The sequence below is a fragment of the Oncorhynchus kisutch genome, linkage group LG29 (genome assembly GCF_002021735.2).
Source record: "Oncorhynchus kisutch isolate 150728-3 linkage group LG29, Okis_V2, whole genome shotgun sequence".
Classification (NCBI taxonomy): Eukaryota; Metazoa; Chordata; class Actinopteri; order Salmoniformes; family Salmonidae; genus Oncorhynchus; species Oncorhynchus kisutch.
Window position 1 is genome coordinate 32,334,087 of NC_034202.2, and position 23,597 is coordinate 32,357,683.

The 23,597-nt window shown below is 44.6% G+C and overlaps 1 protein-coding gene across 2 annotated transcripts; it reads right to left on the reverse strand.

Annotated features, from left to right (window-relative positions):
- Nucleotides 1–522: 522 nt before the first annotated feature.
- Nucleotides 523–22,252, reverse strand: LOC109874178 (sodium/potassium/calcium exchanger 3-like). 2 transcript variants are annotated; one of them, XM_020465985.2, is made up of 17 exons: nt 21,740–22,251; nt 18,297–18,413; nt 10,399–10,475; nt 10,077–10,151; nt 9,674–9,758; nt 9,243–9,346; nt 8,960–9,034; nt 8,749–8,774; nt 7,763–7,816; nt 7,462–7,604; nt 7,111–7,277; nt 6,764–7,007; nt 5,486–5,652; nt 5,265–5,379; nt 5,031–5,143; nt 4,883–4,948; nt 523–3,857 (listed from the first exon to the last, which is right to left on the reverse strand). In XM_020465985.2, the coding sequence occupies exons 1-17, from the start codon at nt 21,846–21,848 to the stop codon at nt 3,747–3,749; spliced, it is 1,848 nt and encodes a 615-aa protein (XP_020321574.1). In that variant the 5' UTR covers nt 21,849–22,251; the 3' UTR covers nt 523–3,746. The 2 variants fall into 2 exon arrangements, with proteins under 2 accessions (XP_020321574.1, XP_031665323.1); XM_031809463.1 differs by lacking the exon at nt 523–3,857 and adding an exon at nt 3,868–4,445 and having other exon boundaries at nt 21,740–22,252.
- Between the last annotated feature and the right edge of the window lie 1,345 nt (nt 22,253–23,597).

The following is a 23,597-nucleotide window of genomic DNA, read 5'->3' on the forward strand; positions in this document are numbered from 1 at the left end:
CTCTCATCTGTGGATCCAAATGAAGATAAGGAAATGGGGGTTTCAGTCCCCAATATGTTAATCATTAGGACTCCGATGGGAAACGTGTGTGTGCGTACGGACTTGGAGCATGTGTGCATGTACTGTATATGAGTGGATGGCAGTGTGTGCAGCATATGGTAAGCAGAGATGGGTTTCTGTCTGCATGGCTCCCTCTGGACTCGTATCAGAAGGATGTATTTGCTTTGAGAGACTAACAGGCTAGTAACAGCTTACTGCAGCTCCTCAGGGGTTAATGAGTAAACGACAGGTCTGGAATCAGTGAAAGGTAGAGGTAGACACTGGGTCTGTTTCCCCTGTTGTCTTCCCACTGGGCACACCCTGGTTGAAACAACGTTGTTTCCACGTCATTTCAATGAAATTATGTCGAAACAACGTGGAATAGACATTTGATTTCCTGTCTGTGCCCAGTGGGCCCCACCCATCGCTTCTCAGAGCTTAACAGTTGTACAGTATGAACAGTGACTTAAGGAGAGAGACATGGATTGTTATTGCACAGATTTTATTTATTGCACTCAACAACATACAAAAGTTCTCAATGATCAGACATCATGTCTAAAGTAACGAATCTCAGTGCTGGAATTTCTGGCGGCTCCAACCTAACAGAATAAAACATTGAGGAACAACACACTTTTAACACAGATCTTCCATGTGAGAACTAAATCAGGGTTTTATTTGGTGCTCTGACCTGAACTGCTAACAGAGGCAGGATTTATGACTGGTTGGTTGGTAGTGGAGACTCCTTGGTGGTCTTCCTATCTCAGTAGGTACTTAATAAAGGACTACCCTGGACATACGACAGGTGACTAAACCTGGGATACTTAGCAGCACCAGCAACCAGCCTGTACAACTCAAGTCTCTACTCCTCTACTCCTTATTTTAAATGTAAAAAATGTTGACTGGCTGAAATCAAAGAGCAGAACTATACCGAACAAAAATATAAACGCAACATGTTAAGTGTTGGTCCCATGTTTCATGAGCTGAAATAAATGATCCCAGAAATGTTCCATATGCACAAAAAGCGTATTTCTCTCAAATTTTGTAAACAAATTTGATTACATCCCAATTAGTGAGCATTTCTGCTTTGCGAAGATAATCCATCCACCTAACAGGTGTGGCATATCAAGAAGCTGATTAAACAGCATGCTCATTACACATGTGCACCTTGTGCTGGGGACAATAAAAGGCCACTAAAATGTGCAGTTTTGTCACACAACACAATGCCACAGATGTCTCAAGTTTTGAGGGAGCGTGCAATTGGCATGCTGACTGCAGGAATGTCCACCAGAGCTGTTGCCAGAGAATTTTATGTTAATTTCTCTACCATATGCCACCTCCATCGTTGTTTTAGAGAATTTGGCAGTACATCCAACCGGCCTCACAACCGCAGAGCACGTGTAACCATGCCAGTCCAGGACCTCCACATCCGGCTTCTTCACCTGTAGGATCATCTGAGACCAGCCACCCAGACAACTGATGAAACTGAGGAGTACTCCTGTTCCTGTCTGTAATAAAGCTCTTTTGTGGGGAAAAGCGTATACTGATTGGCTGGGCCTGGCTCCTCAGTAGGTGGGCCAGACTCCCAAGTGGTTGGGCCTATGCCCTCCCAGGCCCACCCATGGCTGTGTCCCTGCCCAGTCATGTGAAATCCATTGATTAGGGCCTAATGAATTTATTTCAATTTCCTTATATAAACTGTAACTCAGTACATTCTTTGAAATGGTTGCATGTTGCATTTATGTTTTCGTTCAGTGCAATAGTTCGATCACATAAAGAATGTATTCTGCAATTATTTCATTTGGCAAAAAGTTTGAGTCATTTGATCTGATCTGAAATCTAAATTATTTCAGGAAATCATATTCACGCTGTAAATAAATACCTATACGTTTTTGAGAATATACTATTTTGCAGAGCAAACCATTAAGTATTGTAATAACAAGCACTTGACAAAATAAATATATGAAATCTCTTGGGAATAATAAATAAAGATACTAAATCAAGGAGATTCAGTGCTGACAAGGATCTCAGCTGGCTTAAATAGAATAGTGGCTTCGAAAGTGATACAATTCAATATAACCTTATTCTCCTTTCATCAGATATAGGTGGACTGTGCTGATCTGAAGTGTCAGTCTTATTTAGTATCACTTTACAAAGTGACAAAAATATACTTCATTTTTCAGTTACAGCATATGATATTCTCACAAATATCACGGGAAGAATATATTATTTAGTGCTTATATCAAAAACACCACAAACCTATTCTGTTTGACATACATTTTTTGTAAAACTATGTAAAATATTTAGTAAACATTTAGAAACAGTAAAAAGTATGGTCTCGTAGACCTAATAATCATTGTACAGTAATACAAACACTGATCGTCCCTAAACGTAGTGAACTATTACAACAGACCCGTACGCATGATATCAAAGGTTGTGACACCCATAGAAACATGTCGTCAATAGTAATAACACTTCTAAAAATGATAAAATCATACATTTCACGTTAGCCTATTATTTACTTACGTTTGTAACAGTACATGTTATGAGGCAAAACATGATTAATGAATCCTCTTTGGAGGAACTCAGTCCGTCACTTTACAAATTCTAGTCACATAATCTGCATCTCTTACGAATCCTTCTATTGTACATCTATGACACGTTAACAACGTCCACTTTTCTTATTGCTTCGTTCATAGTACCTTACTGACAGTTCTATGCTCCACTGTACTCCAGCACTGCTACACATTTGCACAAATGTACACACTGTATCACCACACAACAAGGTAATGTCAGCTAGGGCATACGTTGAAAACAAAACACAGGCGTTCCAAACGTAAGGTCAAGAAACGAGGATTAGTCTACTGTATTATTTTTCCATTGGTCACTGCTGAACATTAGGTGTTGCTACGTATTAAAACACCAAACTTCGGAAGAAAAAGGTTTGTGCTATAGAAAAGACAGCTGTGTGTGTGTGTGTGTGTGTGTGTGTGTGTGTGTGTGTGTGTGTGTGTGTGTGTGTGTGTGTGTGTGTGTGTGTGTGTGTGTGTGTGTGTGTGTGTGTTAGTAGGTTCTTCTATCCTTGAGGGGACCTTAAAATCTCTAAGAGTCACCACAAGTGAAACAAGGAAAATTGTCCCTAGTTTAGGATTTATGTTTAGGGTTACAATTAAGGTTGGAATTAGGGTAAGGGGCTGGTGGTTTATGGTTAGGAGTTAGGGAAAATAGTGTTTTGAATGGAAATGTATTTTAGGTCCCCACAAGGATAGAAGAACACAACGTGTGTGTGTGTGTGTGTGTGTGTGTGTGTGTGTGTGTGTGTGTGTGTGTGTGTGTGTGTGTGTGTGTGTGTGTGTGTGTGTGTGTGTGTGTGTGTGTGTGTGTGTGTGTGTGTGTGTGTCTGACTGACTGACTGACTGACTATCCGGAAATCCCCACAAGGAAAATTCTCCCTTGTGGACATAGGCTATTTAGGGTTAGGGAAAATTTTAGGTCCCCACAAGGATAGTAAAACGTGTGTGTGTATTTGTGTACAATGTCACCCAAGGATATCCTGTTTGTGGAACATCACATGTTAACTGTGGCACGATGTAGCTCAGGCTGGGTTTTTTTGGCTTTAGGACAGAGTATGTCAGGGAGACAGAGGACTCCTGGACGTGGCAGCTGACAGGAAGGCAAATCAGGGTTGACCTTCGACCCCAGCGTCAGCCTCACATCTGCCCAAAGAAGATGGAGCAGAGCAGGAAGATGGCATAGAGTAATATCAGCCCCAGGCCCAGACGGCGGTCCAGCTTCCAGTGGTTCAGATGGACACTCATGACCTGGGAGGTAAGAAGGGAAGAGGGGGAGGTGAAGAGAGAACAGGGGATGGGCAGATGGAGAGGGGTTTAATGGAAATGGGAAAGAAAAGTTGCATGAGGTAAAGAAAGGAATAGCTTGGCTATGACTGGGTGATTGCGTAATAGATGGAGCCACACAATGAACTTGTCTAGCACCGGTATGGTGATACTGATGGTTTGTTTAAATAGCAGGTTAGGAGAACTAACGTGGCAGGTTAGGAGAACTAATGTGGTAGGTTAGGAGAACTAATGTGGTAGGTTAGGAGAACTAACTTGGTAGGTTAGGAGAACAAACGTGGCAGGTTAGCAGAACTAATGTGGCATGTTTGGATAACTAACATGGTAGGTTAGAACTAACGTGGCAGGTTAGGATAACTAACGTGGCAGGTTAGGATAACTAATGTGGCAGGTTAGGAGAACAAACGTGGCAGGTTAGGAGAACAAACGTGGCAGGTTAGGAGAACTAATGTGGCAGGTTTGGATAACTAACATGGTAGGTTAGAACTAACGTAGCAGGTTAGGAGAACTATTGTGGCAGGTTAGGAGAACTAATGTGGCAGGTTAGGAGAACTAATGTGGCAGGTTAGGTGATGGGGGTATAGGTAAGGGAAAGGGTTATAGTTAGGCTTAGCTAAAAAATGCAGTTGTCAACAACTTTAATCCCCGACAACTAGTTGGAGCTGTGGTAGCCACAATGGTACAAACCATCAGTATCATAACACTGGAACCACACCCTGCTCCAGAAAGACTGTACTATACTCTGTCTTGTCTGCCGGCATCCTGCTTGTGGTCCAGAACAAATATCTTGTAAAAACCTTAAATACCAGTAAAACTATGAGCATACTGTGTTTGTGGTGTGTAAGAAAAGACTTGTAAAAAGTGAAACACCAATAGAATTGTGATACGCGTGTGGCATATGGCCTGTTATGTGGTTAAATGATGCCCAGAACCAGATGTCTAGTGAAACAGTAACTGATGGTGACAGGAACGCATGCACACACACTTACTGTGAGGAAGACAGAGGCCAGCAGCAGGACGACAGAATACACCAGGCCCTTGTTATTGATGTAAACCTGTGAGGAAGAGGAGGATGAGAGGGGTCAGATGTCGATGATTGTTAAATGTCCATAAGAGAGAGAGGTTTAATGAACCCACCAATGATCCGTTGTCCACCACCAGAGTGCGCAGAGCCCAGGGGAAACCCAGCCCCAACAGGATGTCAAAGATATTACTACCAATGGAGTTAGACACCGCCATGTCCCCCATACCTGAGGAGAGGGGGGGGAGTAGAGTCAAACTAAAGCAGTCTACACTACACCACCAGGACGTCAAGAGGCTGGTCAGGAATCTGAAGATGAGAAGAAGTTGAAAAGAGAGGATGACGGGTACCTTGCCGAGCTACAATGAGGCTGGCCATGCAGTCTGGCACACTGGTGCCCGCTGCCAGGAAGGTGATGCCCATGATGTAGTCTGGGATGTCTAGTGTGTAACTGATGATGGTGACCTGGTGGGCACACACAGCTAGATCAGAGACAGAGACACCACACACACTCACCCTCTCAATATTATCCTACAACTCCTGGAACATCCAATATGCTGTGGGTCCTTACCATCCACACCATGAGGTAAGAGAAGATGGCTATCCACAGGGTGGAGGCCACGAAGGTGACCATGAACCAGCGGTGCCAGCGGGGGTACACACAGTTAGGCACAGTGCAGTACAGCAGCAGGCCCAGGGGCCACGAGATCAGCCACTTGACCCGCGCACAGCAACCCCCTGCCATACACACATGAACAACAATATACTGTCGGTCACAGACCAGAACATACCAGAGCCGACACCCAATTTGTTTTCCTCAAATGCAATTTCAGCGAACGTCAGGGAAATTGTCTGTAGCCCTTTACACTCGTACCCGTATGTATACGGGTTGAAAATGGCAGATTTGGGCACTAATAAGTGCTGACAAGCAGTGACTGTACAGTAACTTGTTATACATGATGTCAGAGGTTTGGCTCTGCGCTTCACAGCTCTGTATTGGTTTTGACTGACAGCTGTTCTGAACTTGAGCACCGCGCACGACAAGATTGGGCAACTTTTACACATTTTCTGTTGTCTAAGTGAGGAAAATGCTGTATATTAAAATGACTCAATGTATTTTGAGAGACGAGGCGTTGAGGATTACAATAAATTCCGCGTTGATGCCAGAAAAGCAATCCAAACACCTGTGAGTCCAAATGTGTACTTTTTCAATAAATGTGCACATTTTCAAATCCTAAAACTCACGTCAAATACCGTGTCAACGTTTATGATCACTATGTTTGATGTAGAGTTACAAGATGACACGCCGTCATACCCGTGGTTTTTCTGAGCAGTATGTTGAAGGAAATGTACCGTTGGACACACCTGACTGCACTCGTGACTCCTCTCTATGAGCACCAAAATTACCATCTGTTTTGTTAGGCCTTGTGAAAGCCTAACACAAGCCTAACAAGATCAGATTTCATAACTAAGTCATGTTGTCAATAGAAAATGCTTTCAAATCATGCCCACCTGACCCAGGTTGCGATTTATAATGGATTGTTTTTGGATTGCGTAAACAACAACCGTAATTGTGTGATTGCGGGGATGCAGGGTTGTGTTCCAAATTCAACTACTACAAGTGTACTTGCTCTAGTTTCTCACAGCTAGGAAAGCTAAAAAAGAAGCACCTTTATAGTCATAAAAGTGCATTGAAATTGCGTTGGAACTGTGCACACTTTGGAGAGGCGAGTGGCCACTTAGAGATACTTCAAACCCTTGTAATTGGTTTTGTCTTATGTTGCACCTACCCCACATTTTATAATGTTACTGAATGTATCCAGAGTATTTTCAGATTTTGTTATATCACCTGGCCAATGCAGAGGCCTGAATGGCCCATCATCATCATCCTCCTCTTCCTCAGCGTGACAGCCCTCCGCTCCTGGCTTCTCCCCCCCTGCATCCCCTACCCTGGCCCCGTCAGGGGTCTGCTTCTCCACACTGCCCCCATTCTCCAGACCTCCAGAGCCCAACCCCTTCAGAGGGGTGCCCCCTGCCGCTGGGCTGGCCTCCCCGTCCAGCTGGCTGTTGGGACTCCTGATCAGCCTCTGTCTCTGTGTAGGAAAGCGAGAGAGAGTGTGAGAGAGAGTGAGAGTGGACATTAGTTCTCCATAGTGGCTAATGTAGCCCCTTGTTGATGGTCCTCCAGTCCAATACCTCACTGATGAGCACACGGCCTGCCATGGTGAGCCTGGTGCGAGGGGAGAAGTGGGGGCTGATCATTATGCGCAGGCCGGCCTCGGAGAAGGACAGCTGGTGGGGGTTGAGGATCAGGAGCTCGTCCACCATCACCACCGGAGGAGACTCCTGACCCTGGGGTTGTCCTGCAAGGTGAGGGAGGGATGGGAAGAGGGGTAACACTTTACCTAAAGCCAACAGGCAGGTATAATGCATTATGATGTTGTTATAATGCACTGTGAGACTTGTAATGTAACAACAAATCAATAACAGCCACAGCTTCTAACACTCAGACAGTGAGAGCTGAAAGGAGCTCCAATCCAGACAAACCTTTCCTGAGCAGCACCATGTTGGTGTTACAGGTGAGTCCGTCCTCTGCCATCTCCTCGTCTCTGAGTCCCTCACTGACAAGGCAGCACTGACCCGGGCCCCCAAACCGACGTTGCACACATCCCCTGATCTGGGAGTTGAACCTGAAACCACAAAACAGCTGTCATATGAGAAACAGCACAAGCAGACACTAGCTACATGAAACCACAAACAGCTGTCATATGAGAAACAGCACAAGCAGACACTAGCTACATGCTCTGTGGATTGAGGACTCTTGTGAGAGGTGTTTCAGCATACTCACTTCATGATAAGAATGTAAACTCCATACATGGTCATTAGGAGCACGGCCTCCCACCTACAATCAGAGAAATACACGGCTCAACTACCACCTAAAACCAGTAAACAGTTCAACTACAACCTAAAACCAGTAAACAGCTCAATCAGAGAAATACACAGTTCAACTACAACCTAAAACCAGTAAACAGTTCAACTACAACCTAAAACCAGTAAACAGCTCAATCAGAGAAATACACAGTTCAACTACCACCTAAAACCAGTAAACAGTTCAATCAGAGAAGTACACAGTTCAACTACCACCTAAAACCAATAAACAGTTCAACTACCACCTAAAACCAGTAAACAGTTCAACTACCACTTAAAACCAGTAAACAGTTCAATCAGAGAAGTACACAGTTCAACTACCACCTAAAACCAATAAACAGTTCAACTACCACCTAAAACCAATAAACAGTTCAACTACCACTTAAAACCAGTAAACAGTTCAATCAGAGAAATACACAGTTCAACTACCACCTAAAACCAATAAACAATTCAACTACCACTTAAAACCAATAAACAGTTCAACTACCACTTAAAACCAGTAAACAGTTCAATCAGAGAAATAGACAGTTCAACTACCCCCTAAAACCAGTAAACAGTTCAACTACCACCTAAAACCAGTAAACAGTTCAACTACCACCTAAAACCAGTAAACAGTTCAACTACCACCTAAAACCAGTAAACAGTTCAACTACCACTTAAAATCAGTAAACAGCTCAATCAGAGAAATACACAGTTCAACTACCACCTAAAACCAGTAAACAGTTCAACTACCACCTAAAACCAGTAAACAGTTCAACTACCACTTAAAACCAGTAAACAGCTCAATCAGAGAAATACACAGTTCAACTACCACCTAAAACCTGCAAACTGCTATTTTACTGTACTTTTACAATTCTGACGTGTAACATTGAGACCTTTGGCAGCATTAATCATGATAAAACTCACCAGACAACTTTTGCATCGTATATAACCTACAAAGAGAAAGTTAACACATGAAAATAGTCACAGCTGCATTTCATGCCATCATTTCACTATGCACAGGCAGATTATACAGCACTGTAATTGTAGAGCACAAGTAAGCTACTATATACTGATCTCTAAATGCATTTGATTGTGCGGTCTTAATTTCCCCTCCTCCCTCCCTTGTCTGGCTCACCAGGATGAGAGCCAGCACAGAGAAGATGTAGTAGGTGGAATCCCTGAACAGAGACCACCACGTCAGAACCACCGTCTGCAGAGGGGGAGGAGCCACACAGAGAGAGATTCCACTAACAGACAACCAACACACAGCTAAATCAAGATGAAGTCCTCAGGTTCACTCAGCCAGTGCATGTGTAGAATCATTTCTAAAATAAGTTTCCATGTATTTATGAGCTCTTTAGCCATAGCTAGCTACACTGTTAAGACCATAAGGTGTGTAGTCTTTGGCAGGTCTGTACCTGGCCCGCAAAGATGCCACAAACACCAATGATGACCAGGATGTTGAAGACCGCTGAGCCCACGATGGTGCCGACCCCCACGTCTCCTTTAGTGATGAACACACCTGAGATGGAAAGAGAGGTGTGGGAGGGGCTGTAGTGACAATTACATTTTAGTGGATGAAACCAACGGTTATCTCAATGTGTTCTATACGTTGATGTAGGATGAAAGACTATTCATATTGACTCTGCTGACATCATATGGATATGTGTGGCATTACATGATACACAAACGTTCATTTGGATGGTTTGAAGATCCATGGCAAGATGATGAAAGTTATGGGCCATTTGTATCAGTCAGTGTTGGGCATAATGTATAGTGTTCATTGACACAATATTGGCCACTGATATCAGGAAATATGAGGTGAAATACAGAGTGATTAAGAACTGACCAATGAGAGAGGTGAAGAGCTCTGGTGCTGAACTTCCTGCAGCCATGAAGGTTGCCCCTGCCACATCCTCACTGAGCTGCAGGTTCTGACAGGGACAGAGACAAGGGGAACATTCTCACACAATCATAATACATGATCAAGAAGCACTATGTCTTTTCAGCCTGTCTTCAGCCTGTCTTCAGCCTGTCTTCAGCCTGTCTTCAGCCTGTCTTGCACAAAGTTTATATTTTAAATGTGTCAACTAAAAGTAGTAATAATGTAGTGATAAAAAGCAGCACATGGTGCCTCCTTCTTCCTGTATCCTGTACCTTCCTGTATCCTGTACCTTCCTGTATCCTGTACCTTCCTGTATCCTGTACCTTCCTGTATCCTGTACATTAATTGGTGTTGTTGGTTTTCTCACCTCTGATATTTTCTCCAGGGAAGGGACAAAGTAGTCATCACAGACAATAGCAAGAGCATAGAACATGTAGATAGCCTAAAAGATACAGCGAGAGATGAAAATAGAGATACAATCTGTAAGGATGTGATAAGGAAGTGTTTAAGTTATTCAGTTCATTTCGGCAGGTGTACTTCACTATGATTGGCAGATAAATGATATTAGGAAACATCTGAACAGATGGAATTGCACTAAGGGTGTGGCTGCAAAACTGCAGTATCATGGTTGTTTTGTGAGGTGTGTTAAACAGGTGTGTTTTCTGCGTTGTGTGTTATGGGACACTCACACACAGCACATGTAACAGCACTGCTCCTCCTTTCAGCTCCTCCTTGGTGAAGATGTCTTCTGGAAACTCATGGATGGCTCAGGGAGAGAGAACAGTACAACACAGTTAGACACAGATCCTACCTCTCTCTCTGTCGAGAGAGAGAGAGGGGGGGAGGGGAGAATGGAGGTGGAAAAGGATAGTCAACAACAACAGCAGAGGGGGAAGGAGAGAGAGAGGGGGGGAGAATGGAGGTGGAAAAGGATAGTCAACAACAACAGCAGAGGGGGAAGGAGAGAGAGAGGGGGGAGAATGGAGGTGGAAAAGGATAGTCAACAACAACAGCAGAGGGGGAAGGAGAGGGGGGGAGAATGGAGGTGGAAAAGGATAGTCAACAACAACAGCAGAGGGGGAAGGAGAGAGGGGGGGGGAGAATGGAGGTGGAAAAGGATAGTCAACAACAACAGCAGAGGGGGAAGGAGAGAGAGGGGGGGGAGAATGGAGGTGGAAAAGGATAGTCAACAACAACAGCAGAGGGGGAAGGAGAGAGAGGGGGGGGAGAATGGGGGTGGAAAAGGATAGTCAACAACAACAGCAGAGGGGGAAGGAGAGAGGGGGGGGAGAGAATGTAGGTGGAAAAGGATAGTCAACAACAACAGCAGAGGGGGAAGGAGAGAGGGGGGGGAGAATGGAGGTGGAAAAGGATAGTCAACAACAACAGCAGAGGGGGAAGGAGAGAGGGGGGGAGAGAATGGAGGTGGAAAAGGATAGTCAACAACAACAGCAGAGGGGGAAGGAGAGAGAGGGGGGGGGAGAATGGAGGTGGAAAAGGATAGTCAACAACAACAGCAGAGGGGGAAGGAGAGAGGGGGGGAGAGAATGGAGGTGGAAAAGGATAGTCAACAACAACAGCAGAGGGGGAAGGAGAGAGAGAGGGGGGAGAATGGAGGTGGAAAAGGATAGTCAACAACAACAGCAGAGGGGGAAGGAGAGAGGGGGGGGGGGGAGAATTGAGGTGGAAAAGGATAGTCAACAACAACAGCAGAGGGGGAAGGAGAGAGGGGGGGAGAGAATGGAGGTGGAAAAGGATAGTCAACAACAACAGCAGAGGGGGAAGGAGAGAGGGGGGGGGGAGAATGGAGGTGGAAAAGGATAGTCAACAACAACAGCAGAGGGGGAAGGAGAGAGAGGGGGGGGGGAATGGAGGTGGAAAAGGATAGTCAACAACAACAGCAGAGGGGGAAGGAGAGAGAGGGGGGGGAGAATTGAGGTGGAAAAGGATAGTCAACAACAACAGCAGAGGGGGAAGGAGAGAGGGGGGGGAGAGAATGGAGGTGGAAAAGGATAGTCAACAACAACAGCAGAGGGGGAAGGAGAGAGGGGGGGGGAGAATGGAGGTGGAAAAGGATAGTCAACAACAACAGCAGAGGGGGAAGGAGAGAGGAGGGGGGGGAGAATGGAGATGGAAAAGGATAGTCAACAACAACAGCAGAGGGGGAAGGAGAGAAGGGGGGGGGGAGAATGGAGGTGGAAAAGGATAGTCAACAACAACAGCAGAGGGGGAAGGAGAGAGAGGGGGGGGAGAATGGAGGTGGAAAAGGATAGTCAACAACAACAGCAGAGGGGGAAGGAGAGGGGGGGGGGGAGAATGGAGGTGGAAAAGGATAGTCAACAACAACAGCAGAGGGGGAAGGAGAGAGAGGGGGGGAGAGAGAATGGAGGTGGAAAAGGATAGTCAACAACAACAGCAGAGGGGGAAGGAGAGAGAGGGGGGGGAGAGAATGGAGGTGGAAAAGGATAGTCAACAACAACAGCAGAGGGGGAAAGAAATCAGAGTCTTGCGCTAATCTGACAAAATGGATGTCATGCCGCTCAAGACCAAAAGCAGAACAGCGTCATCAAGCTGCCACATTGGTTTGTAATGACATGGCTTTCCTGTCCCTGTATCATCATCCTTCTTATGATAAAGGACAGATACACGCATCGTAATAACACAGCAGGCCTTCTGGAAGAATGAATGACAATTTCACCAAATTGCTTTCCAGGTCCAATCCTTTCTGAAGGAATACAATGCTATATAAAATGTAATTGTATTTGTCACGTGCCGAATACAACAGTTTTCGACTTTACCGTGAAATGCTTACTTACAAGCCCTTAACCAACAATGCAGTTTTATGAAAATATAGTAAAGAAAATATTTACCAAACTAAGGTAAAAAATCCCAAAAGTAACACAATAAAATAACAATAATGAGGCTATATACAGGGGGCACCGGTACCGAGTCAATGTGTGGGGGTACAGGTTAGTCATAGGGGTAAATTGACTATGCATAGATAATAAACAGCGAGTAGCAGCAGTGTAAAAACAAAGTCTATGACTTGGGTAACTGGAGTCTTTGACAGTATATAGCAGAAGGAGGCACCTTGAAGGTTTATTCCTCCACGGTCCTAAAGGAATTGCTGCAGCTAAGCGTCAGGATCTGGCTCAGACTCCCAAGAAATCATACTTGTCCGCCTGACACACAGCAGCCTAATAACTGATCTCCTATGGAATTGCTCCCTCCACGCAGCCAGACACCTGTACAGGCTAGCAGATGCTGCCCCCCTGGGCCGTGTAGAGAGAGAGGAGCAGAGGAGCAGAGCTCTGATGAGGAGGTGTGTGGAACAGCTGGTTCCTGCTCCTCCAGTCCTCAGGCGTATGTGAGAGGGTTAGTGAACGCTTCCCCTCGGCGCGACGAGCAGAGGAGGCTGCAGCCTAGAGAGCATAGGGCACTGCTGCTAAATCAGTACTCAGACGCAGGGGAAAATTAACTTTAACAACTGGGGAGCCCAAACCTATTAATAGACCTGCTGCTCTGAGACAGGCAGCCCTGGGTAGCCTATACAGCCAGTCCCACAATGCACGCTGTCTGACGCATGCTGCACGACTCATTCTACACCAAACACACTTCCTATAATATACATGCTACACATCACATGATGTATGACACACACCACCAAACATAGGCTTCATGACATATACTACACAGTATGCCCACTACACGCCATCAGCTGTGCTGTGATTCTATGACAGCATGCCATCCTGAAGCTTCTCCCTGTAGATTAGAAGAGCACACCTCTCATGTGATCAAGGCTATTCGATTTTGATCCTTGAATCTGTAGTGTGAGGCAGAGAGGAGAGGGTGCCATTTGGTCTAGAGGTTTGTAGGATGACAGTGTGCTTCTATACAATGCCCTTCTATACTGTGTATGTGTACAACATATGGTTATATATAATGTACATCTAGTGATGTAATCAACATTCTGAATCTGAGCCTCAGAGGGTGAGGTTCCCTCTCTCTGCCTCTGCTCGGCTTGTACTTCCACCTCCCAGAGAACTGTGGGGAAAGGAGCTTATTTTCTTTTCTGGCCAGCTGTTGCACTGGGGCAGGACCTGTTCACTAAACCATCCCAGCTTAGCATGTCAACTTTCTGTCAGATTATCATAAGAAAGAGTGAGGCAGCATCTCACTAAAGAACGTGGGTACACATCTGCATCTTATCAGTGTGAGGACATCTGTGCTGTAGTTGTGGTATTATTATCATTTTCTGTTGTCCTTATCCTATAGCTGTGTTTTGGAAAGCAGGCCAGATCTGGATCCTTCCCCAGGTCCCCAGGACATGTAGCCCCAATACACAAGGCCCCAGTTGAACGTGTCTATGTAAATGCCGTGCTGAAACACGCGTCTCAGATGAACGTTTTGATGGGTTGCTTCGGTGAAAGCAGTTGCCATGGAGACCCTCTCCCTGGGGACTGTGGTTTGTTGACGGGCGGCAGTGGTAAGCCAATGACGGCTGAGCGAATGGTGAGAAAGGGGGAGGGAGGGGAATGTGTGTTTACCATGGTATTGGCTTATGAAATATGAAAAAATTCGAAATGACAGGCAGCTCTGGAGAGAAATTTCTAAAAATATGTATTTTCCCTTGCCAACCCTCAGGAGAGGTCTGAGAGAGCGAAAGCATATGAGACAGTGTTGGCTAGGAATTGTATTTGTGAGGATGCTCATCCTCTGTTCCCTTTACTAGGCTTTTGTCACAGGACTGCTGATTGACTAGACCAGCCATAAGATGATTTACTATATCTGAGCTTGGCTTCCAATACTGGACATAGGACATAATCAGCTCTCATGAAATACACAGCCTGGGGAGAGGGGCGAGGGCGTGGAGTTGTAGCAGCATTCACGTGTTTCTTCTCTGGTATCACAGGCTCTGCACCACGCACCCTCTTATTACATCTACTAGTGTTACATCTCTGTGTGTCTAGTCTCCTATAAATCTCACCGGGTGAAGTTTATTGTCATTAATTTACGCTTGAGGTAAAACTGAGAGATTTCTGCAAAATTGGCTATATTATCGTAGAAATTCATGGTCTTGGTCTTCATTTAAAGTTAGGGTTAGGCATTAGGGTTAGCAGTGTGGTTAAGGTTAGGTTTATATCAGATTTTGTGACTTAGTGACTATGACAGCTAGTGACCTGCAAGAGCTGCCTCAAGGGCAAGATTCATGACAATAAATGCAAACCTGCATAGATCTCTCTCTGAGACACTAGATCTTATCATTATTCACACTGTGAATGGGCTTGATCTTATTTAATTTCATTGCTGATCCAATCAAGTAACAGAAGGGTTCAAAATGGACATGTGATGTAATATGTGTGTGTTCCTGCGTGTGTGCGAACCCATAAGTATGCTTGAGTGTGTGTTTAATGCCATATCAGTCCGGATTAAAAGTGAACCCCCAACTAAATTAAACCGCTAAATCTGTGAGATGATCTCCACTTGAGTCACTCTGCCACAAGGGATTTAAGAGTGTGACCGAATGGCAGGCAGAGGGAAGGAAAGAAAGAGATGTTATTGATTGAAAAAGCTGCAGGGTATCTTGGAGTCAAGCTAAGTTATTGAGTGAAACACAGAGCAAAGTAGTCTCACGCACCAACAGAAACAGCACCACTACATAGACTGAAACCACTACAACAACCTTTTTTTAAACCCCTTTTTCGTGGTATCCAATTAGTAGTTACAGTCTTGTCCCATCACGGCAACTCACATACAGACTCAGGAGAGGTGAAGGGGTCAATCTGCACTGCTTGTTGACACATTGCTCAATTAACCCGGAAGCCAGCCGCACCAATGTGTCAGAGGAAACACTGTACAACTGGTGACTTTTGTCAGCTTGCAGGCGCCTGGCCCGCCACAAGGAGTCGCTAGAGCACGATGGGAAATCCCGACCGGCCAAACCCTCCCCTAACCCGGACGACACTGGGCCAATTGTGTGCCGCCTCATGTGTCTCCAGGTCACCGCCAACTGTAACACAGCCTGGGATCGAACCCGGGGCTGTAGTGATGCCTCAAGCACTGCGATGCAGTGCTTTAGACCGCTGCACCACTTGGGAGGTCCTCACTACAACAACCTTAAATTTTTTATCCCGAATCAAAACATTTCTTTGATTTTATGACATAGTTACGAAAGGCCGACAAGAGCAAAAATAGTCAAAGCCAAACCAACCACACAAATCTCACCAAACCTCAATAACCATCCTTTATCTGACAAAACACTGGCTGAAATCATTTGAGAAATCCTCAGGAGACCTACAGTGGGAGAACAATCAATAAGCTTTAGTCCCTCACAGGAGATTACTCCACCTGTTCAGACACATCACATGGAACTATCCATCGTCTTAAAGCGTCATGTCTCAATGTTATGTTGGTGGCCTGGGAAACAAAGGAAACTACTGCAGTAAAACAATTAATACCCTATCTGAAATTAAATGAAGACGGGTAGCTGTGAGCCACATTTTATGTACAACCACACACAGAGCTGTCGGTGAGTGATCTCCATCCTTAACCTAGGACATTTAAGTCATCATCAGGAACCAATGTGAACTCAGAGAGAACAAGGATTCTAGAGAGACGGGATGGGAGCTAAGGATATTCTCCCCAATTTACAAAGACTTCAGACAAAAACACAACTACTCCCATGTTTAATTGTTGCATTAGTGGCCATTTGCTTTATTTGACAGCCATAATAAATTACTCCCCTGACAAAACTCAAGGTCTTTTGAAAGGAAATATCATTCGAGTATCTATCAGATTCTCTTTTTCAATTCTCTCCTGCAGCCACTAAAATATCTCTGTGGAAAAATAATCCTCAAATCGACTGGCTCTGTTGCTTGCCGAATAAAACTAATGCATGAAAAACACAAGCCATCGTTATTTATTCAATCTGGATCGTTGAAATGTTGCAGAGAGCACAATAAAAATGTAAAGGTCATTTCCGACTGAGCCAACATCTGTAGCATTTACCATGAATGCCGTCTCCACTGATACGGGAATATTGTCTTTATATATCAATCACACTGTAATGCTGAACTTCCACAATACGGATTGAATAGAGCCCTTATTAAAATGCTTATCTTCTTCCCCTGGTCTATTTTTAGCTCGATCTGGTTGTTCATTCTGCCTCGGCACTTTGAATGCTTGAAAGACAGAATTATCTGGGTTTCAAAATGTAGCATTCAGTTGCTTAGCAACGCTGGCCTCAAAGGGTTCTCGACTGAAGGCAGACACTGCCATCTCCGTCTTGTTATACAGTGGGGGGATGGAGAGAGAAAGAGAGCAAGCGATTGAGAGAGGGAGAAATAAAGTGAGATATAGCAATAGACGGGAAAACCGAGGCAGATAAGGGGTAGGGGGTACTGAAACCTCACTTCCGCTATCCCCAAGATAATATCCCTAGAGGTCTGTCTGAGCTGGCCGTTTGGATTATGTAATCATTAGCAGTTACAGTACACCGAGAATAGGGGATTTACGTGAAGATAAAGATGAGTAGCCTGCCCTGTGCTCTGTAGCCTAGGAGTGGTGCAGCTCTGAAAGACCTAATGTCATCTACCTGCCCACAGATCCATCAGCCTCTTGTTCTACAACCTGTATTTACCTTATGACTCATAAGGGAGTTGTGTCCTTGTCAAAGATACTGAGGGAGGTCTGTTTGTAACAGAAAGACCACACATCAAGTGCTTGCGTTATTGGTGTTGCAGGTGCACATATTGCATTAATAGTTCTCTTCTGCCAAGTGTAAATCTAGAACGATTGTGGCAGGTCAGGGAGTAAGTGGTATCTAATGCAGTTCATACATTTTCATATCGCAGACTGAAATCACTACACTGTGCATTGCTCAGTCCTGTCGTCCTGCTGCAGAGATCTCCCTAGCTGTCTTCTACCCCATGTCCTCCACTGTGTTTACTTACTGTTTATATATTTCCTTGATTCTTCCATTGCAAGTCTGGCATGGCGCTCTAACCCCTCCAGACAGAACCTTTCCTCTGGCCCGGCAGCCAAGTTTGAGACGCACAGTTTACACAGCACCGATTCCTGACAACCACTGCACTGCAGCCTCGGCCCACATGACCTTTTCAGTTAACCCGCAGGGGAGAGCCAAGGTTCACCAGCATATACACACAGCACTAACCGCCTTCCCAAAACACACACACACACATTAACACACTAAGTCACATCTACACAGCTTAGACACTCCTGGAGCCCCCTCAAGTGTTCCACACAGTTTGGGAAATAAATATTTAGTCAACAGACAGTTTGTGCATCGATGTGTCTTCAGGACTTGTAGGGCTCCTATACTTGTAGGGCTCCTATACTCCTATTCCTGTACTTAATCAGCTAACGCTAAGGAGAAGACTATTGAGTACAGAGATACTATACAGTTTGAATGGTCCCTGTCAGCTGCTATTCTCTGAGGAGACAATCATATAAAGCTGTGTGCCAGAGGACATGGTAGGGAACATACACTTTTGTCTAGAATGGGGATCAGGGTCCTTCAGTGGATGTTGAGGTGGGAGAGATGTTTGGGGCTGTGAGGCTGACTCACCTGGCCTAGGAAGGTCCAGTGTCTGGTTGTCTTCTGTCCACTCCTCCTGCATCAGCCTGCGTCTGGAACGAACTGGAACACCCCCCTCTTCTGACTGAGACCCAGACGACTCCGGCTCTATTGAAATGTAAGTCAACTGATTTGTAATTTGTGTATTTTATTGCACTGAGACTCATCAAAAGACCGGTCCAAAGACAAAACACTATCTTATTGGACACAACATTGAAAGGCTTTGTGTTTTAGTGCAGATGTTACAGATAATAAAAATACAGGCTGGAGGAAGCAACCGGAGAGAGTCAGCAGAGGAGATCATGTCATCTTTTATGAGCACACTCATAAGCCATTCATCATGTCAGCACTGCAATCTCCTCATGGTGTAAGTCCCTGTTCCGTATCTCTCTGTTGATAGCCTATCTCTCTATTTGGACTTCCGCTATTAACCACTATATATGGAAGGACAGCATCAACAGTGAGGACCTCCACTGATGTACTGTATCTGTGTCATTGTCTCCTGAAACACAGAGATAACTGCTGCCACACACTGAGATCTCTGTCCAGAGCAGAGTAGACCAGAGCAGACATGTGCAGATCAGACCAGAGCCCGAGTAGACCAGAGCAGACCAGAGTCCGAGCAAACCAGAGCCCGAGCCCGATCAGACCAGACCAGAGTAGAGCAGACCAGACCAGAGCCCGAGTAGACCAGAGCAGACATGTGCAGATCAGACCAGAGCCCGAGTAGACCAGACCAGAGCAGATTAGAGCAGACCAGAGTCCGAGCAAACCAGAGCCCGAGCCCGATCAGACCAGACTAGAGCCCGAGCAGACCAGAGTAGAGCAGACCAGACCAGAGCCAGCCAGCCAGGTGGGGGCCATTACCCTCTACTCCGGTTGTTTAAGAGGATGCTTGATCGCTCTGTGTCCAGTCTGTTTCATGATCACTTACCGCTTTGTTTTACTCTACAGTCCAATCAACGTGTTGCACTAGGTCTGAGAGTGGGGATGTGGAGGCTTTCATGTGGAGCTGTCAAGAGGAACCTGGGTAATATGAAATTCAAATGGGCCTCTGTCACAGACGGTGCCGCCATTATCACACTCACAACACGACCACACATCACAGAACACAGGGCTCCAACCCAGACCCAGATAAAGACTACACTTTGGCCTGAGTCTCTTTCTATAGAAGATGTGGGGTTCACTCCTCAAGATGATCTGTCTGGTGCATTGTTGCTGAGAATTTTCCTGCACAGTAGGATATCTAAACGTGTAGTGTATTCAAGGTTTAAAAAGGCTTCAAAAGTTTATAATTTCCACTTTACAATTGCAGACTTTATTTGCCCTAAGGAAAAATGTATCAACCCCTACAAAAATGTTAATTCATAATAATCCACATAACAGTTCACATTTCCTGTTTCTGCAGGATGATTTTCCTGCTTTATCAAACTGGCTCAAATTAAGATCCTGCATCTGCATGGTCAAGCCTCGAACTAAGCTGGAACTGGCAATCGATGAAAAAGCCTTCAAGAACAATTGCTCTACTATAGCGACTAGTAGGCCTGCCACTAGAATGATGCTGTATGGTGAACATGGTAAATTAATACATTTATACAGTAATACACATCTTGCCATTTGCCATTAGAAAGATACATTAAATAATTGTTCATATTTTTTCCCAAGATTAGGCCTATTAATTAATATATGGGTTAAATGCATCAAACAGCTATTAAAGGAGAATATGAAAAACATCAGAACACTGGTTGTCAGAAGGTTTGTGTCATAGCTTAATATATGAATCATTACATGAACTCATACTCTCTCAACCTGAAAATCACAGGACTGGACCACACAATCTCACACACACACACACACACACACACACACACACACACACACACACACACACACACACACACACACACACACACACACACACACACACACACACACACACACACACACACACACACACACACACACACACACCTCTTGATTAAATAATTTTACCTGACCATCTGTTGTTTCATAGCTGAGTATTTGAATCCATCCTCCGAGAGGAAACCAGGAGATCTAGAGCAGTAGAACCAGGTCTGTAGAGAATAGGGCCCCTAAAGGCTAGATCCCTCAAACTCAACTCTGGACCTCGAAGCAGGTTACACTGCCTTTTTTCATTGTTCCCCTCTAATCAGGAACTGAATTAGGCCTGGAACACCAGGTCTGTGCAATTCATCATCAGGATGAACAGACAACCAGCAGTCTCTGGACCTTGTAGTGTAAGAGTTGAGTACCATTGGGCAAGATGTTGACCATGCGCTGTTCATACAAAGAATGAATAACTGCATACCATCAATGTTCTCTTTCGTTCATACACTCATCCCTTTACACACAGTTTATATGCTTATCTATTTTCTCACTGTGGTGCAATTCCAATCATCCATCTTCATGTTACTTAATGCAATGCTTGATAGGGATATGTATTCTCTGGGTTCCCTCAGAGTAATTGGTTCGACTCTAGGAGGTTCTGTGTAGGTGATTGCCTGAGATGAGAGGTTCTGTGAGGATACCAGGCTCGAGCTGGGGGGGGGTGATGCCAGCAGCATACCACCCTGCATCCCACTGTTTGCCTCTGAAGCTAAGCAGGGTCAGTCCTGGTTGGTCCCTAGTTGGTCCCTGGATGGGAGACCAAATGCTGCTGGAAGTAGAGTTGGAGGATCAAACAGACAAGAAAAAGATCCCAGAGCAGTGATTGGGGACATTGCCTGGGTGTTGTTTATTGGATGTGATGTTAAATTGGGTCCTGACTTCTGTGCTCACTAAAGATCCCATGGCACTTATCATCAGAGTAGTGATGTTAACCCTGGTGTCATGGCTAAATTCCCAATCTGACCATCATGGCCACCTAATCATCCCCAGCTTCCAACTGGCTCATTCATCCCCTGTAATTATTCACCAGGTCATTGCTATACATGAGAATGTGTTCTCAGTCAATTTACCTGGTAAAATAAGGGTTAACAAAAAATGATGCTGAAGTTTCAATGTGACGCACAATCTAGGTGCAGAATATTGGGGGATGGGACATGGGAGGGGATCATCCAATATGTTGGTTCCAAATCTCTCTCTTTCATCCCATACAGCCTATTATCAATATGGTTACATAAAGATTATTTTGCGAGAAATTAAATAATCTTGCATATTTAGCCGATGGCAGTATTTCATTGTAAATTGAATTAATGAAGAATGTGAATGAGCTGACAGATCGATCATTTCCACCCTTAGGTATTATAATACAATCTGTGAAGATATAAACATGTCCTAAAATGTTTTCAACTTCAAAAGGAATAGTAAAAAATATGTGATGCTAAAAAACACCCCACATTTACAAGCAATAATATACGTTAATTGACATTATGCAAAATGTACCCATCATTATTCCTTGTGGAAAAACTCACCTGTCACGTGCGCGACCTGTGCGAGCCAAATGACCGCGAGAAGCCCAACTCCACAGCAGCAGAACCGCTGGAAGGGCCGCCGTCTCCCTGTCTGTACAGCCGCCTTCATTCCGAAATCGGACCCTCACCAGTCAAAACATATCCGTTGCAGTTACGGTCAGGTCGGTTTCCACTTTTCACAGCTTAATTGCACTAGGATACACTTTAACTTGAATGTCAAGTTAGTTGATTGTGTAAACCAGTGCTAAATCCTCGCAGACTGTAGCCTACTCAATTCGGATTACAATATTTTATCCTGCCAAGGCGCACCGTGACATCCATGCCTTGAAATCACACAAGATTACACAATGACAGCATTTACAGCCTTCAGATCGGTAGACAGATTGAAAGGTCGGCGACAGCAGAATCCGGTACAAACACGAGAGTTGAGGCGCTGGGTAGCGGTACGGTCTTTCTGCCTTGACACTATTACCACTCTGGTTGTGAAATCGTGTCGGTCGTCGTGTTGTGCGCTGTGTTCGTGTGCGCCACTAGGCGGCGACATGCTCGGCGTCATTCAATGCATAGAGTGCAACAAAACAAAATCCTAACAGACTGTGCTGAGCCAATTTTCTAAGATAGCCTATATCCTCAAGCAACCAGTGTGGCAATTTGTCATCTGAACATAGTGATAGAAATTCTTCATGAGCTATGAATTTTAGGCCAAGGCTACTACTGTGCTACTGTAGTCAAACAACAAGAGTGATGTGTTTGGCAACATGCAAAATTGGCCTGGTTTTAACATTTCACAGACATTATATCTGAAAAGGAGAGAGCAACCCCCCCCCCCCCCCCCCCCCCCCCACACACATTGCTACACATCACCTGAAACACTCTCTCTCTCTCTCTCTCTCTCTCTCTCTCTCTCTCTCTCTCTCTCTCTCTCTCTCTCCCAATTTGACACACACACCAGTGCATGCTGTCTATGTTTACAGAACATCGGTGAGTCAAACCTGCATTAAAGTTAAGCTCTTGAGCTACGGTATGTCTGACACGTTTTGCCTGGCCCCTGGTGAAGATTCTGCCTGCAGCACCAAACCCAAATAAAGACATAAGACCTGGTATTGTTGTCATCAGCCCTTCTCCAGGTGTCAGGCCAGGGAAGATAAAGAGCTTCACCGCGGCTGGTGTTTAGGAAAGCTTTCCAGAGGACAAAGCCCAGGGAAGTGTTTTTGTTATGTTGTCTTGGTGTGTTACGAATCACACTTGTGTGGAATGAGATTTGGAAAATGTATTAGCATTTCTTTACTGTATGCTCTCGGGGAGACATTTAACATAGTCAAACACAGGCCTTAGTTTTCTGTAGAGTTGACTCTGTGTGTATGTACATGCATGAGGGGGCAATATATAGTCCTACTGTCATTATACCATGTTGTCACTTTAGTTTCACATGCAGTAAAACTGCTCAGACTGATGGTAAAGGCTTTCCATATGAACATTTTAATTCCAAAACACTATATATACATTTTCTCAAATGTTGGGAAATTAGCTTTTATTATTTAAAGAACTTTTGAAAGAGATTGGTGTGTTTTTTCATCATGGCATGTTCAATGACAGACAAGTATTTGTTTAAATCTATCACTCGATGGTTTAATTTCAGAGACACAAATAAATCATTTTGGGGGGAAAATGCTAGGTTTTACACAGTCAGATGTAACAAATAACTACATACCTTTATAAATAAATGTACAAATTATACATTTGTGGCATCAATATTTAAGACATGAAAATAAAATAAAAAATATGGTAATATGAGATCTGTAGAACATTTACAGTGTAGTCATTTAGCAGAGGCACTACAGTAGGGAGTCATTTAGCA

What these genes read in the sequence shown, in the direction of transcription:
- LOC109874178 (XM_020465985.2), bottom strand. Translation starts at nt 21,848, where the DNA reads ATGAAGGCGGCTGTACAGACAGGGAGACGGCGGCCCTTCCAGCGGTTC. An exon ending in ACTGGACCTTCCTAGGCCAG is followed by an intron (nt 10,476 to 18,296) that starts GTGAGTCAGCCT and finishes TCTCTCCCTGAG; the next exon opens with CCATCCATGAGTTTCCAGAA. An exon ending in CCTCATTGTAGCTCGGCAAG is followed by an intron (nt 5,144 to 5,264) that starts GTACCCGTCATC and finishes CCCTCTCCTCAG; the next exon opens with GTATGGGGGACATGGCGGTG.